General features: G+C 36.8%; 1 protein-coding gene across 1 annotated transcript; it reads right to left on the bottom strand.

Moving 5' to 3' along the window:
- Window positions 1-2,432: 2,432 nt before the first annotated feature.
- Window positions 2,433-4,207, bottom strand: LOC137708839 (transcription factor MYB1-like). The gene is made up of 3 exons (XM_068447993.1): window positions 3,975-4,207; window positions 3,660-3,789; window positions 2,433-3,337 (listed from the first exon to the last, which is right to left on the bottom strand). Exons 1-3 carry the CDS (start codon window positions 4,108-4,110, stop codon window positions 2,731-2,733), a joined length of 873 nt encoding a protein of 290 aa, XP_068304094.1. The 5' UTR covers window positions 4,111-4,207; the 3' UTR covers window positions 2,433-2,730.
- Between the last annotated feature and the right edge of the window lie 14,140 nt (window positions 4,208-18,347).

The following is an 18,347-nucleotide window of genomic DNA, read 5'->3' as shown; positions in this document are numbered from 1 at the left end:
CACAACCTTGAAAACAAAAACTCTTTCATTTTGCATATCCTTGCACATTAACATTTTGTAATAGACTAGTAGTGTATGAATATTTTTTTTATTAGGCTCTTATTTTCTAGTGCAGATGTAGTACTTAAACGACAAATGTGTTTTAATATTTTGAAGTAATATTTATGTGGCAATGTGTGATATGTGCAAATTTAAGGGGGAAAAAAAATTCTTAACGGGTCATAACGGGTCGAGTCACCCGACCTATTAAGGACCCGTTAAGATAACGGGTGTGAGACGACACGACCCGTTAAGATAACAAGTGTTACACGAAAATGATACGAACATGACAGATACGACCCGTTTTCCAGGCCTATACACACACACATGCTAGAAATGCCTATTATGACTAATGCTAGTGTGATGCATTAGGAATGCCTTACTGAGTGAGAAGAGAAGTTTTGTTGAGAGAAAATGCATTCATTATTAGCAGACGGATAATGTAAGGAAAACCATCTATTTAGGTTATATTTTAGGAAGTTTTAACGAAAAGTCCGTACGTAGTACTGTTCACTTTAACAAAAACTTATATTTTTACACTAAAAAGTCAATCATGGTACTACTCATTTTACCCTTTATTTTGCCTTTATCATTAAAACTCAAAGTTTTCAAACTTTTTTCATTAGTTTTTCTTATATTTTATATATTATATATTATATGATGTGATGGTTAATTATTATATTTATAGATTACATCATGTAACTTGCAAATGCGATCTAAAATAGACTAACATTAGTCTTACGAGTGAGGTATGTTGAAATTGGTGCAGATGCGATCATAGACACATACATCCAACAACAATTAAAAAGGTGGGCATATTTTGAAATTGGTGTAGATGCAATCATAACTCATGAAAATTATGTGCCTACTGCACTTTGTAGCAAACGGATTGTTGTATAATTATTCACACTTGTATTATATTACTTTATCATCAAGTTTACTTTTCCTTCGTTATTTTTAACTGATAGTTCAACCTGTTAAATTATATTTTATGATTAACTAATTAATTAACTAACTATTGCCATGTTGCATGAATGAGGATTTTCTTTGGATTCTTTTTGTGAGCATTTTAGAAATTTTTTAATCATGTCCATTCATTTTTCGATTAAAAAATCATCTAAATCCTTACAAAGAGGATCCCGAAAGGATCCTCATTATTGTTGCACCAACTACAATACGATTTGTTCTTTCTTTTAATTTAAACCGATTTAATTTGAATCAAACGGTACGCACTGCGTATATAAAGTAATTTGCTCTCTTTCCACAATTTTGGTTCCCTTGTCTTCTTTGCTATATTATACTATAATGACATGTGTGGATATTGTTGTTAGTTAACTAAGATACTTCCTCTCTTGGACTATGGGATAGAGATGAATTTCTTCTTGAAATTTGGTGCAATCAATTTGTTAACCATTTTATAAGCTTTTCAATTTTCACTACGTGGTCATCTTTGTTTACTTTCTTTTTCTTTTATTTATTATTATACATCATCGTATTCTAGATTGGTTACTTGCCACCTTCATCTACTTAATTAAATTCCTAAAATTGGATTACTCCATTAAGGATGTAATCTCATTACGAATTACATGAAGTAAACGTGGGAAAGTCATGAATGAAACCTATTCTTTTTCTAATTTTCATTCTCATTATTGTTAAGCAAACAAGTCTTGAATACATCTAAACTGTGAGATGAAGATTCAAACTTAAGTGCAGAGTAAGAGGAACACATTGTTTTGGCTAAACTCAAATTTGCTTGTTTACTTATCCTTAATTAAGTTATAAAACACCAACTGACTTTTCTTGTTTTTTATTGCACTGGTTTATGGATGATTATATTTACATGCATTTGGGTTTCCAAGTACTCCAAGTGTGTTGTTTCTTCTACTAAAAATAGTGTATTTGCTTTCAATCGTTACTTTTTAGGTGTTTAATCACTGCTTATATACAAAAGGAAAGAAATATAAAATAGACATTAGTAAACATGAAACAAATTTGGGCTAGTGAATTCATTTTACACTACTCAAATTTGAGGTGATTTTCAAAATAGGTCATAATATTTTAATTTTCTCACATTAAACTTTCAAATTTTAAAATAATAACAATTTAACATTTTGTCTCTTTAAACATTTAATCCTCCATTACCTTTAGTACACAAGTCCGAATAAAAAACTGAATTTCTTGCGTGGAGTTATGTTATAGCCTTTGTTTGGTGCCATCCTAAGTCGGGGCCTGAAAAATCTCAAGACCAAACCTGAGAGAATGTGTAGTATTTTTCAATACATAATCTATACGTTAAATTAAGACTACTTTTAATAAAGAAAATTAAATAAAATCAACATAGTACAAATTTTTTTCTTCTATATTTTTCAATTTTTTAGCAAAAATTGTCTCAACAAGAATCGATCTAAAATTGGCCCATTCATTGGTTTTATTGCAACAAACAACTACATATATTACAGAGAGGGATTCTGAGGAATTATTTGGACATAGCATGAAGATCTTCTAGCTGCAGGTCACCATCAAATGGGGTAAAGCTAGTTGTCAAAGTCATCATCAACGTCACACGCGCACAAAGTCAACTTCTCACACGTACACAAAGGCACAATCAAGGGAAAATTCTGCATATAATAAGCTACTTATGACTTTGAAGGTTGAATTAATTAAGATATAGTATTTGATTAATGAGCCGTATTAATTCTCTGCGAGCCAGGAGTCCAATTCAGAGTCCACGATAGGAGCCATGGATGATTGGAGATCTGGGCCATGCAGCTTATTGCTCGTGTCTTCTGTGGCGGCAGCAGCAGCAGCAGCAACTTTACCGGCTCCCTCATTGTTATAGAGCACAGAGAAATCGACATTAAGAAAATCGGATAGAAAATTCTCGTCCATCTTAAAATCCAGCAAAAACTCAGACGTACTGTTTTCATCATCTAAAAATAACATAGGTGACAAAGGATCATCAATCCCCACCTTTGGATTGTTCACCACCTGGTCAAATATTGGTGCTGCATCGATCGCTTGTTCAGTACTGTCACCAAACTTATGCGACTCATGGGGTAAGACGACTTTTGTGCACCTTGACGCTTTGGTTCTGACCACTTTGGTGCATGAATTATTTGTCCTAGGTTCTGGTGACGACTGTATAGGTTTTTTTGTTTTTTCTTGGGTTGGTTGTCTGCGATTTCCATCAGAACATGAGCGACCTTCAACTTGAATTCTCTTTCCAATCGTAGTGTTCCAATAATTTTTTATTTCATTGTCTGTTCGGCCTGGAAGCCTTCCAGCTATCAAAGACCATCTGCACAGATAAGATAGTATTTTAAACTTGATACTATCAGGGTAGGCGATCCGAAATTAGCAAATTAGAGCACCCAACTCAAAATTAGTCGACATAAAAAATAAAAAATAAAAAATCGCAAGACACTTGTATATTATTCCACGTTAACGATGTGAGATACTTCACTGAAAGTCACAGTTTAGTAAATTCCCATATTTTAGATTATTAGTAAATGTAAGATCCTTCAACATTCTTCAGATCGATATTGACTGTCAAAGCTTAAATTCGCATATTCCAAACTTCTAATTAATAATATAGCCCAAATAAAAAAAAAACTGATTGCCTGTTGCCTAGGAGCTTGTGAAGCCGGATGATGAGCTCTTCTTCATCATGAGTGATGTTTCCTCTCTTGATGTCAGGTCTTAGATAGTTCAACCATCGCAGCCTGCAACTTTTTCCACATCTCTTAAGCCCTGCAAAACCCATGAAATGTCTTTATATATATACATTTTCTTTTGAAACATATACATTTCCTACTGCAAATTTTGCTATAGTGAAAAGAGATCCCTAATAAGAAAGGGCCGTGCGCGACACACACACACACACATAATATATATATATATATATATATATATATATATATATATATATTTCTCACCTGCTCTTTTGGGAAGGTTTCTCCATTTCCCTTCACCATGAATTCTGATATATTCAGTCAGCACATTATCTTCCATAGCTGTCCATGCTCCTCTATTCAAACCCTCATCCCTTGAACAACAAGGACTCCTTCCCATCTATAAGCCTCCCCTATAGAATTAAGGAACCCTAAAATTCTTCTCTCTCTCTCTCTCTCTCTCTCTCTCTCTCTCTCTCTCTCTCTCTCCGTGTGGCTCTCTGGCTCTCTGGCTCTCCAATGGCAGTACTAAGGACTGACTAATGACTGATTTATTCTGGGCAGATCATGAAACAGTGGAAGACTCAATATATATACATACTTTGCTACAATGAAGGTCATGCATCATTGAAGGCCCCACTGATTCACTATAATTTTAGGGGCAATTGAATCTCAAAACATCCGACGCATAAAGGCTCGTTAGAAAACAAAATAAATAAAGATATTAAATTGTGCATATGCTTAATTATTATGTATGCCTACATTTCTATAATTATATGAGTGGTGATCATGATACCTTTCGATTGACCTGAATGTCTTCATGGGCTGCTTTCTGGTAGCTAACTTTCCAACACGCCCTTGAAAGTTGGTTGAAAAAGAAACAAAAAAAATTTAAATATGCCATCTGCTCCCCAACATGTTCGGAAAATCGTGATTCAAGTGTGCACTGGCGTTTGGAGTGGTCACATCTCCTAATTAATTTGTTTCACATGGTAAATGATAGCCATTCTCAACCACACAAATAGATCCCACAACACGGCATCAGATAGGGCATGTGAACATCAACATTAGATGGTCATTTGCAAAGAGAATTATGCTTCTTGTGATCGGTCGTGTTTTCAAATTAGTACAAGAGATTCTTGTTTGAACATGTAGTGATCCAATTTCTTGAACTCTACCGTTGAATTTTAATAAAAATGTAGTTACCCACAAAATTTTATTTTGTAGCAATGGTAATTAAGTTTGATAGTCTCCTTATAGGTGATTTTGGTAAATATGTGATCGATTTAGTGATTAACCAGAGTACCGGATGTAGTTAAATTTACTGTCAAATGGTGCTTCGAGATAATAAGGTGATTTTGAGCCACAATATCCTTCTTTACGGAGTCCAAATAAAAACTCAGCGTTTTTCTATCCCATAATTAGTTTGAGAGCTTTCATATGCCACAACGCATTCTTTTCTATCAATATGTTCCTTTGTACGGTATTTGTGTACTCTTAATGCACTTGCTCATACATGTGAGAATTCTTAGTTAGATTGCCATAATTCCTTTGCCAATTACTATGAGGGCACAAAATAAGACTCATCCAATTTTTCAACGAGGTAAATATCCATTTGAAGTTGAATAATGTTAGGAAGACCAATTATTTAGACTAAATTTTGCAAATCATATTACGTGATTGTTGTTGATTGCATTACTCTTTAAAGTTTTGTTTCCCTTTGTCAACCACCCAACAATGATAAGGTATCCAATCAACTCATTTTCTTCATTCTTCCTCCGTTCATTGGCCCTTCATACGCCCTTAAAATTTCAGCTGTCCTAATTCCGCAACACATGTGAAACACTCGTTTTGGAAATTAAGAACCCCTCATACAAGATATACAGCTGTATGAGGTAACCCCTGCTAAACCGTACCACCAAACTAATTATTAAGGACTTCTTGTGCGATATGGAGTTGTAATTTCCCTACCATATGCATTCATGCATGAATGTGAACGACCAACTTATTTGGCCCCTTTCCATTCCACAGTTAAACGACACCAACATATAAATTGAGTTACATCACCACTTCAACTTTTTATGAAGTAAGCATCTGGGAAAATTCTAGGTGCTGGTCCCGGTGGTGGTGAGCTACGAAGGTGGTGTGAGTGGGGTCTTTGCATGGTGTATGGTGAGGTCATAACAGGGTTATCTTTGAGATTTTTGGAATCCTGTGCGAAATTTATAAAAGCGCCCATACTTCAGATAATTTTAAAGAAATGTAGGACAATGTATTGATGCTAGAAAGTAATTACTTAAATCAAAACAAATTTTAGCATTTACTGATTGCAAGTTTAAAAATGTCATTAATAATAAGTAAAAAGAGTTACAAACATAATGTTTACTTAATAATAAAAAAAAGTTCAATCCTAAACAACCAAGCAAGAAAAAAAAACTTCAAAAGCTCTAAATTTAAAGTTTCACTTGAATATATAACATTATTATGTATTAAAACTGAAGGAAAAAAATATTAAAAAAATAATTAAAAAAACCCTTTTAAGGTGTTATTATTGCCATTAAAAATATCTCATTGTACTCCAATTTGTTATATTTAGAAGGGAAAAAAATTAAGCTTATAAGGAGTGCACGATGAGATTTAAAGTGCTAACAACAACAATTTTTAAATATAGAACGTTATTGTTGTGGCCTATATTTAACTAGCAGGGAAGGAGACCGGCAGCATAGAGAGAGAATAGAGAGAGATGTGTTTGTATGGTTGTGTAGAGGAATGTGTGTTATTCCCCTACGTAGTGCCTTTATTTATAGTAGTAAGGGAGAGAAGAAATCCTTCATCCCCAAGAAATACAAGTCCATATAGGACCATATAGGAAAAAATAACTAGAATCAAATCTAATATAGGATTTACACAATCACACTTAAACTAGAAGTTTACAACACTCCCCCTTGAGTGTGTAAATACTCAAGTAGATTCGGCATCATGTAGAGGTTGAGGAAGTCGACTTGTCGACATTGATTCTGGGAACATGTTATTCTCAATAAGGTAAGAACTTGCATATATAAGGAAGTAAGTCTCACAAAAACCCTATGGCTATGGCAAAAACCTAAGTAGGGACAAAATCCATAGTCTAAGGAAAAATGCATGAGCAATGCAAAGTCAAATGAAATGTCTACAGGATGTCATCAGGGATATGATCAAACCAAGGTGGGTGCCTCATTAAAACCTAGTTAGGTAGCAATAACCTAGTGGGAAAAATGCTCCTAATCATAGGGAAAAAGAGCACATTACGATCAAGCAAGTATACTTTAGGATACTCCCCCTGAGTTTGACACAATTCCAAAGAAAATTAGCAATGTTACAACTTAGAAAGTTTACGCATACCAATTCCTTGAACAAGTTTTTGAAACATCACCTTTGGTAGTGATTTGGTGAAGAGGTAGGTCAGATTGTCTTGTTAACAGATTTGCGTGACTTCAATCTTCTGATGCTCTAGTTGTTGATGTGAGAAGAAGAACTTCGAAGCAATGTGTTTGGTGTTATCTCCTTTAATGTAACCCTTCTTGAGCTGTTGGATGAATGCTGCATTATCTTCATAGATCGTCGTTGAGACATCTACGACGGGTAAAGATCGTAGAAGCTTCGAATATGGCCTATAATTGCTTTCAACCAAAAGCATTCTCGAGTTGCTTCATGTAAGGTGAGAATTTCAGCATGGTTAGACAAAGTGGCAACTAAGGTTTGCTTAGTGGACCTTCAAGAGATTTCGGTGCCTCAAATGGTAAAGACATATCTTGTTTGAGAGCACGCCTTGTGCGCATCAGATAAGTATCGTACGTCGGCATAACCAACAAGATGAGATTCGACTTGAGATAAAGGGTTGCGGCATCACTCGAGGATACGTAGGGATAAAACAAACCTAAATATGAAGTACCCTTAAAATAGCAAAAAATGTCTTTAACACCAGTTCAGTGTTTGCATGTTGGTGCATTACTGTATCTTTCCAAAAGATTAATAGCAAAGAAAATGTCGGGTCTAGTGTATTGAGCTAAGTACAATAAAGCACATATTGCAATTAGATAAAGAGCTTCAGGATCGAAAATCTCTTCGTCATCCTCCTTCGGACGAAAGAGATCTCGTTTTGTATCTAGCGATCGAACGACCATAGGAGTACTCGAAGGCTTCACTTTATCCTCGTTAAAGCGGCTCAACACATTCTGGGTGTAGTTCGTTTGATGTACTAAGATTTCATCCAAACGGTGCTCTATCTTGAGATCGAGACAATATCAAGTCTTTCCTAGATTTTTCATCTCAAATTCCAACTTCAGGTGTGCGACAGTTCTGGTGAGCTCTTCAGAAGTTCCAATGAGATTCATGTCATCGACATATACTGCAATAATCGCAAAATCAGAATGTGACTTCTTAATGAACACACAAAGGCATAGTTTACTGTTCACATATCCCTGACTAGTGAAATACCCACTCAGACGGTTATACCATATTTTTCCGGATTGCTTCAAACTGTAGAGTGAATGCCTTAGTCAAATTAAGAGCGTGTTCTGGGGTTTAGAAATATTTGATCTGGTCAATGTAAGTCCTTCGAGAAGTTTCATATAAATTTTCTTATCAAGATCCCATAGAGATACGCAGTTACTACGTCCATCAGCTGCATACTCAGTTTTTCAGAAATTACCAAACTGATAAGGTAACAAAAAGTAATCGCATCCATAAAGGGTGAATAAGTTTTATTATAGTCAATCCCGAGGCATTGTGAAAAGCCTTGCGCAACAAGATGAGCTTTCTAACACACAATTTCGTTCTACTCATTACGTTTCCGAATGAAAACCCACTTGTAACCAACGGGTTTCACATGTGGAGGAGTAAGAGCTACAGGTCCAAACAACCTACGTTTCGCAAGCGAATCGAGTTCGACTTGGATTGCTTGTTTCCAATTTGACTAATCAGTTCTACGTCGACATTCATCAATGGAACGGGGTTTAATATCATCGCTCAACATGATCTCAGTAGCTACTGCATATGCTAATGCATCATCGATGATCATCTTATTTCTACACCAAACATCATTTAAGCTAGCATAATAGATCGAAATCTCATGATTCTCGGGAGGCGGATTCGTCTCTTCAAGGACGCTTCCGTAATCTAGAATTTCCTCATGAGCTGGATAGAATGAGTAAGCGATAGTGGGATTCACAGTAAGCTTTTCAGGTGCCTGTGCCGTGGGTTTCCTCTTCCTTTGAACCAATATGTCTGCCATGGTTTTGTGTAGGGGTAGATGATTGGCTAACTGCTAATATACGTGGATCGGCTAAAGTAGCATCCTGAGCCTCTAGGAGGGACGTTTGTTATACATTTGGTACGTCTATCTTTGCAAGCACATTCGCAGCTAGAATATATGATCTTGTCACTTGCGCTAGATCGGTGAAAACCTCTGGCATGCTCTGAGCTATGCTCTGGAGATCTAATATGCATGTCTTTTCAGTTTCAGAATGAGCAGTGCAGGGATCTAAATGAGACAAAGTTGGAGTCGTCCACGATAATTCGCGTCGTTCTTCAAGAATGTTAACATTCTTATCTTTCCCTCACGACAGAAAAATTGTCTTATAGAAGTGACAATCCGCGAAATGAGCGGTAAACAGATTGCTTGTCAAAGGTTCTAAGTAATGAATGATCGAAGGAGAATCATGTCCGACATAGATTCCCATCCTTCGTTGGGGCCCCAATTTTGTATGTAAGGGCAGCGAAAACATAAACTGCACAACCAAAAACGGGCATATGTGATATGTCGAGTTCATATCCGATAACCAATTGAATGGCACTATATGGTTAGGTCGCAACAAGCCTCAGACGAACCAACATGGCTGCGTGCAATATTGCATTGCCCCAAGTAGCGATTGGAAACTTGGTACGTATGACTAACGATCGAGCAATCATTTGTAAGCGCTTAATGAATACCTTTGCCAGACCGTTCTAGGTGTGAACAAGGGGTACTAGATGTTCAACTTTAACCCTAACCGTCATGCAATAGTCATCAAAAGTTTTAGATGTGAATTCTTTAGCATTATCCAATCGAATAGATTTAATCGGATAGTTAGGGTGGTGAGCCCTAAGCTTGATAACTTGAGCCAACAGTTGGAGAATGCAACGTTCTATGTAGACAACATGCACATGGGTAACCAACGTGCTAAGGTGTCAACTAAAACCATAAAATATCTAAATGGTCCGCATAGAGGGTGAATCGATCCACAAATGCCCTCTGAATCCTTTGTTGAAAAATAAGAGGATTTGAATGAATCTTGTCATAAAAAAGCTTAATAATAAGATTTCCCATATAGCAGGTTTGACATGCAATTCCTTAAATCGAACCTAAACTTCAGGTTAGTGAATACCCGTGTGTGGATTTGAGGATACAGCGCATTGTTGTTCGTCTAAGGTGTCCTAAATGATCATGGCAAAGTGTAATTTCGTGCACAGTCCCAAAGGTAAGGCCGGCCACATAGTGGCTTTCTACGAGGCGTATGGTCGTAGTATACAGATCACTCGGGATTCAACTCCATATTCTCTAGAATATACTTCAGGCCATATTCGTAACGATTTTGTTTTGGAAGGATAAAGTTCTCAGGAACAAGATTGTGCGCATAGTGAAATTTTTATGGAGGAATCATTCGGTCGAGGAAGCCACCTGGGAAACTGCAGAGTATATGCAAGACCTGTATCCACGTTTGTTTTATGCTTATTGATACATGTTGTTGTGTAGAAATTTCAAGGACAAAATTTTCTTAAGGGGGGTTGACTGTGATGACCCGTCCCAATTGTCAATATAATTTTCTCCCCGAGTATGTGAGATGACGATTATGCCCTCAGTGGTTTAGTAACGTGGATGTACATATGCAATTTTAAATAATCTTTCTTGCTATCGTAATTAAATCGTATACGACGTCACGAACGCATCAATGCGAGTTAGGGTCGAATCGGATTCCTAATGAAAATGTTACGATGATTAAAGAACGAGTTAGGGTAGAAATATATTGTTGGGTTGACTACATTTTATTCACCAATCAATTAGTTCCTGTCATGTCTAGCCCAATCAGATTTTAGGTTGAATTGTTATTTTCCTTGGGCTAATTGGACCCTAAAACTCGTTTTTTTTTTTTCTTTTTTTTTTCTCATGGTAGCCCAATCAAGGCCTCACTACTTTTCTTTCTAGCCAATCTGTGACCACACACACACGTACCCTCACCCTCTTCTTCTTTCTCGATTCTTCTTTTCGTCTGTACAATCGTGAGACCACCACACTCAAACCAGACTAAAACATCATGGATTGAGTCCTTAGACACTACCATCATCTTCCTCACAACCTCATGAACTTATTCACACATTTGGTTCATCGAACAGTCGTCGGAACCATAAGAACCCAGAAGATCCAACACGGTGGGTTTTTAGGACATCGTGATCATGGGTGATTTGCATGATTCTAAGGCTCGGGATAGGCCCTAAATAACTCCCTTAATATCTTGGAGTGAAATGGGAGTGGTTTGGACATCAGAACACATAGGTTCGAGAAGTTGTAAAGTTGGCTGGAGGTATCGAAGGAAATTTCGACCATTTTTCGTTGGTTTTAGGACGTCCAATAGGTATGGATGTGTTATAATCTTCAAGACCTTCAAATCCATATAAATTTCATGGATTTTGGTTGAGAATTGAAGAAGATATTGAACTTTGAAAATTTTCCAGAAACCGATGAACCAGACGGCAGACTCGGCGAGTCACTACAGAAGAATGAGCGTATTTCGTTAACCTTAACAGAATATTCTAACGGCATTAGGTAATTTGAATGGGATATTTTACTAATTTAACGGAATATTCCCTAACGCCTTTAGGGGTTCCATTAGTGTGCCAGACACGTGCCTACGCGTGGCCAGCGCGTCTAACGTCCAAAATTTTTTCTAAAAATCTGAGCATGTTAGTGTTGTTGAGTAGGTCATCTTGGTATATTCAAGAACCCCATTTGAGCAACGTATGAGAAGTTATTCCTAAGGTTTGTGTATGTGTTTTGAAATTAACGTAAAATTAGTTATTTCGCATAGAGATGAAATGTATCCTGAGGATGAACGTGGACACACAAGATTAAGGGGCTATGATCCTACTACTTATCACTGAGTGGGCATTTTCTTTATATATATATATATATATATATCATGGTTTTCAGAAATTTTTTAAAATGATTTATGCTTTAAATGCCATGTCGAAAATGAGTTGCATTTTAAGTGTTGCATTATTATAAATCATGAATTATATCATTTGATGTTCCGGAGGCTCAATTAAGCTTCAAGTGAGATTGGTTGCATGGCACATTGTTATGCATAAATGCATTTAGACCTCATCATTGCTCCACCCCGATTTTAGTGCTTTCGCCCGAGGCCAGGGCACAGTCCTTTACGTGATGTTCACCTCACGTATCGCACGCTTACCTTGGATCCAAGTTTGGTGCCAGCCCTATCGTAAAGACCATAATAGGTGGTTCCGACTCGTTTGCTAGCATATATTGATGAGCTATAGGTCCAATTGTATAGGTCACATTAGGTGACTCCGACTGGCATATTATTTTATATTGATTTCACATGGCTTACATCTTTTAGTGCGGAAACGTTATGGCATGGCATACTTCAGTTTTTATTGGCCTTGTGCATTGGTATTCGTATGTATATACGTAGTACTGTTTTTTTGGAACTATACGGGTTTTACAGTGATGGGTTATTATGTTCAGAAAAGATAAATGTGTTTTCAAATGTTTTTTTTTTTGCCTACTCACCCTTCTAATTTGCACCCCTCCATGTCCTAGGTAGTTGTACATCTTGGTGGCTCACGAAGACTTCTCGATGGTTCTGACGATCTACTAAATAACTATAAGGATCTTCTCCCTGTTTGTTCAATTAATACTTAGTTAGTTCGACTGCACTTTCATTTACCTGTACTCTGATATGTGTGTATCTTATACTTAATCACTTTCACGCACTTACATATTATCCTTATTTTAAGTAAGTTTAGTTTTGGTTTTTGGTTAGTCGCACTTTCTTATTATTATCATCACTTATGTTGCGCACCTTGTTACGCCAGACGGCGACCACGTCTCAACTTCGATGGGGGTGTTTCAGTTTGGTATCAGAGCACTAGGTTGGGCAGTCCTGTATTTTTTTTTTAAGCCCTAATTATTTTGATCTCTTATGTCAGAACCATGTTGCCTCGTAAAGAGCCTGTACTCCTTCTGAGTCTAATTTTCCATATATTGGACAACTTGGTGAAGCTATTGCTAGTGATATTCAGTCTTCACTTCGTCCTCCCTAGAGAACCCCCTTGGAGACGGTATATAACTTGATGCTAAATAATTTCTTTGGCAATGAAGGGTCCGAGGGAGCTGAGCGTTGGCTCAACCATGTTGAGAAAACTTTTCAGGTGATGTAGCGACAGGGAAATCTTTTTTAGGAGAGAAGGGTTAAGATAGCCACTTGGTTCTTATGTGAGGAGCCTACATCATGGTGTAAACAGGAATCTTTTCAGTTGATAACTGAAGATGCCACAAATTAGGAGATTTTCAAGCATCTATTTCAGATGAGATTTATACCTCTAGAGTATTTGGATCATAAAAAGGAAGAATTCTCGAATTTGAAGTAGGATAAAATGTTAGCTACAGATTACCATCAAAAGTTCACAGATGTATCTCGATATTGTCCAGAGATTACTGCAAATCCTGCTAAGATACTTAGATGTTTTAAGTGAGCTACTTTTAAGAAGTTGCGTTCTATGGTGACTTTGACTCCCTGTTCTACATATTAAGAATTTTTCAAGGTTCTATTCTAGGTTGAGGACTCTGTGAATGCTTCAGATGATAATGATGAAGAGGAAGAAAAAGGTAATGCTAAGAAAACTAATACTAGTAAAGACAAAGGGTAATCACCCCACGGTCCTCGTAAAACACAGAATTTTAGATGAAATGGTACTAGCTCTTATTCATCCAGTGGTGGTTTGAGTTCTACTCCGCTGCAGAGGGGTGGCTAGTCTTCATAAGGTTCCCGATTCCAGAGACAGAGAGATTCTAACAGTTCCGGTGCTTGATTTTGTTGAAGATGCAATAATCGGCATTTTGGGGAGTGTAGATGAGATAATAGTGGATGTTTACTTATGGCCAGATGGGGCATCGGGCTAACCAATGCCCGCAAAATCAGCAGAAACCCCAGCTTTCTACTTTACCACCAGCGGTTCTCCTTCAGCAAATTCAGGGGACTTGTGGTTATACCCCTTCGGGTTATGGTGATGCTTACCACTATTAGGGGATGTAGCTCTGTATTCTGGTCTATCCTATTAGTATCTAATTGATCCGTATTATCAGGGTGGTTATCCATCGTATCATGGAAGCTATAAGCCGTATATGCCATATCAGGGCGGCGGATTGCAGTGGTATGCTGGAGGACAATCTCAAAACTTTGATGTTGCTTCTAGTAGTGCTGGTTCAATGAGGCAGCCTAATCAGCCCAGTTAGGGGTGAGGTACTCAGGGATGCGGTAATCAAGGGAATAAAGGTTGTGGAAGTCGGCAGCATGCGTATGGCCATGTTCATCACATCACTTTGCAAGATGCCCAGAGCAACCCTGATTTGATTATGGGTATATTGAATATTCTTGGTTATTTTTCTAAAGTATTAATTGATTATGGTGCTACACATTCTATTATTTCTCATATGTTTGCTCAAAAAAACTCAACCTTACCCTACACCTCTCGGGTATGAGTTAGAGTTTTTTATGCCTAGAGGTGAGCCATGTTATATTAGCTGGGTGTATCAGGGATGTCCTATTTAGGTGGAGGATATTGTCATGCCAGCTAACCTTGTTCCTTTGGATATTGTCGATTTCGATGTCCCGGAGACAGCATTTCCAACTAGATATGGTCATTATGAGTTTCTTGTAATGTCATTCGGGTTAACTAGTGCTCCAGCTGCTTTTATGGATTTAATGAATAGGGTATTTCGCCCGTATCTCGAAAGGTTTGTTATTGTCTTCATTGATGATATTTTGGTATATTCTAAATCTAAGGCGGAGCATACTAGACATCTCACGCTAGTTCTGAAGAAGTTGAGGGAACATCAATTGTATACTAAATTTAGTAAATGTCAATTTTGGCTAGATCAAGTGTCATTCTTAGGACATGTGATATCAGCCCAGGGTATTCTTTTGGATCCTCATAAAGTAGCTGCAGTAGAGAATTAGGAACAACCTCGTACTGTCACGGAAATACGAAGTTTTCTTGGTTTAGCTGACTATTATAGATGTTTTGTGAAAGATTTCTCAGCTATAGCTCTACCATTGACAAGGTTAACCAGGAAAAGAGTTAAGTTTGAGTGGAGTGATGATTGCGAGCAAAGTTTTCAGCAGCTGAAGTATTGCCTCACTTATGCACCTGTTTTAGCACTTCAAGATGATAGTGGAAACTTCGAGATTTATAGTGATGCTTCCTTGAATGGATTGGGTTGTGTGTTAATGCAGCATGGCAGGGTGATTGCTTATGCCTCGCGATATTTAAAACTCCACGAAATGAATTATCCTACTCATGATCTTGAGTTGGTGGCCATTGTTTTTGCTTTGAAGATTTAGAGGCATTATCTTTATGGGGAAAAGTGTAAGATTTTTACGATCATAAAAACATCAAATATATTTTCACACAGAATGATCTTAATCTCCGACAACGGAGATGGATAAAATTACTCAGTGATTACAACTGCACAATTGAGTATTAGCCGAGTTGTACAAATACAGTGGTAGATGCACTTAGCAGGAAATCCAGCTGTTGAATTAATGCTCTATATGCATGTCGTATTCCTCTCCTCACTGAATTGAGATCTATTAGAGTTGATTTAGAAGTGGAAGATCGGGAAGAAACCCTACTTGCAAGTTTTCGAGTCAGACCAATCTTGATAGATCATGTGCTCGAGGCTCAAATGTTTGATGCAGAAGGAAGAAATTTGCATCCACAGTAGGCATGGCACACTCTAAAACATGCAGGAACTTCATATATATAGGGAAGAAATGGCTGAATCCAAGGAGGAAAAGGTTTTAGCGTTTTGAATTATTTTTGGACTCTAAGAATCAGGTAGAGAGTGTTGAAATATAATTAGGATTCCTCCTTGTAGCTGGAGATAAGATAAGATAAGATAAGGTTGGATAAGATAGGATAAGATAAGATAAGATAAGATATTGTTCCTCTCCAACTAGGATTCATCTTTCTTGTGTAATTCCTTGTCTTCCAAATCTCAACTTTAATTTCTCCAAATTTTAGCACATATCTAGAACCATTTAAACACCAAAAACATCCAGCCCATATGCTATCCACACATGCTATCCAATCCAAGTCCAAAACTGCTTCAAATTGCTCCATTCGGCTATTTATTGTCATTTTTACCAACAAGACTTACAATAATACGAAAATAACTTAAATTACCAAAATAAATGAAAATTAACGAAGTAAATGTAAGGAAATAAGATAACAAAGTTGTATGAATATGCTTTTATCATCTCGTTAGATGACTTTCGATGGAAGAATAACACAAGGTTATAGCAAAAAGGAAGCAAGTAATCTTGCAACAAGGGATATAGAAACTAGAAATATTATTAGATTAAAAGTTATCTGGTAAAATTATGAGTTATGAAGTGTTAATTATATATGTCATTGGCTATGAATCACGGTTACACGCACGTAGTCCAATATTTTAGTGGATTGGGTGTTGCATTTTATCTATAAGTCTCAAGTTCAAAGCTCTCCTCCTTAATTATTGTAACAGTTTTGAATCCTCCCTCATCTCTTAATAATAGTAATTATTTTAAAAAAAAAATCACAGTTATACTTAGTTAACTACGATATGGGAAAATGCAAAATTTTAAAAAGGGAAAATTTGAAATGTCATATAAACTTATACACTTTTTTCAATTTGTTATATAAACTAACATTTAAAGGGATTTGTTATATTCCAACTTTCTGAAATCATTAATTGTCATCTCCCTCTAACTCCATTAAGTTTTCCATCCAAAAGAAATCACGTGCTTTGCACATGACTTGTGTTTAGGGTTATTTTAGACATTTCAACATAAAGAATGTCATCCAAATGTACATAGTTTTTTTTTTTTTTGGGGGGGGGGGGGGGGTGTTACCTAGCGACTCTATATTTTTTAGTCATCTGCACTTCGAAACATAAAGAAGTGGGTGCAGGTTGTTCCCTTTTTCCGAACAGCAAAACTTAGATCATTATATACTAAATCAACCCCCTTTCTATATTTTTTGAGAAACCTTAGAATTATTTTCGTCGAAGGCATCTTATTAGAAGGGGAATGAGATGTTGTCCGAAATAACCCTGAACACAAGTCATGTCAAGGAACATGACTTATTTTAGATGGAAAACTTAACGGAGTTAGGGTGAGATGACAAATTAATGATTTCGAGAAGTTGGTATGACAAACTGCGTAAATTTTAGTTCATATAACAAATTGAAAAGGAGTATAAGTTCATATGACATTTCAAAAAAATTCTCATTTAAAAATTATGGAGAAAAATTCAACCATTAAATAAAATTTAATAATGATTTAAAATAATTAACTAAGTGACATTTTTATTCATATGTTAAAATTGTGTATGTCGCATCCCAGTCTCGACTATGCATAGCACGATATTGTCCACTTTGGGCCCCAGCCACACCCTCACGGTTTTGTTTCTGAGAACTCATACGAAAATTTCCCAGTGAGTCACCCATCCTAGGATTAGTCTTGCCTGAACTCACTTAACTTCGGAGTTTCGATGAAATCCGAAGCTAGTGAGTTCCTAAAAGACCTCGTGCTATATGGAGGTAGGCATGTCCATATAAGGCACATCACCCCCTCTCCGTTGGTCGATGTGGGATGTTACAATCCACCCTCCTTAGGGGCCCGAAGTCCTCATGGGCACACTCGCACCACATGGCAGAGTGGCTCTGATACCATTCTGGTACATTGTAACGTCCCATATCAACCAACGGAGAGGGGGTGATGTGCCTTATATGTACATGCCCACCTCCATATAGCATGAGGCCTTTTGGGAACTCATTGGCTTCGTGTGATAGCCCATCCCTAAAAGTATGAATTTTATAATTTTATTACGTGAAATTAAGGGAATATCCTAGGGGCAAAGCATGATTTTCGAAGATGAATGTGATTCTTGTATATTTTGTCATATTTCTTGACATATTTAGATAGAGTTCGACCTTACGGACGTGTAGGCATAGGTAGAAGTGAATCCGGAGTTACAGTTGAAGTTTTATTGAGTTACGAACGCGAAAGTATTTGGAATGAAATACTATTTTAATTATTTTACACTATATTTTATTATTATTACTAAAGGTTTTTTTTTTTATGATATATGGGTGTGTGTGTGTGGCGAAAAAAAAAAAAATAGAGGCTGCCTGATGGCAGCAAAGGAGTGGAGAAAATGGAAGAAAAAAGGGAGACCAATCAGAGAAAGAGGGAGGAGAAAGAAAGACCAATGGGAAGAAGAGCAGGAGGGAAATGAGAGAAGAAGAAAACGAGGGAACCCAAATGGGTCTTCCTT

This window comes from Pyrus communis, chromosome 11, assembly GCF_963583255.1.
Source record: "Pyrus communis chromosome 11, drPyrComm1.1, whole genome shotgun sequence".
Lineage (NCBI taxonomy): Eukaryota > Viridiplantae > Streptophyta > Magnoliopsida > Rosales > Rosaceae > Pyrus > Pyrus communis.
This window is presented reverse-complemented; position numbering and strand designations above follow the sequence as displayed.

Bases quoted from the DNA above. Each gene is read 5' to 3' on its own strand.
- LOC137708839 (XM_068447993.1), bottom strand. From the start codon at position 4,110: ATGGGAAGGAGTCCTTGTTGTTCAAGGGATGAGGGTTTGAATAGAGGA. The intron at 3,790-3,974 runs GTGAGAAATATA...TGGGTTTTGCAG, and splicing joins AAACCTTCCCAAAAGAGCAG to GGCTTAAGAGATGTGGAAAA. The intron at 3,338-3,659 runs GCAATCAGTTTT...TTATCTGTGCAG, and splicing joins CACAAGCTCCTAGGCAACAG to ATGGTCTTTGATAGCTGGAA.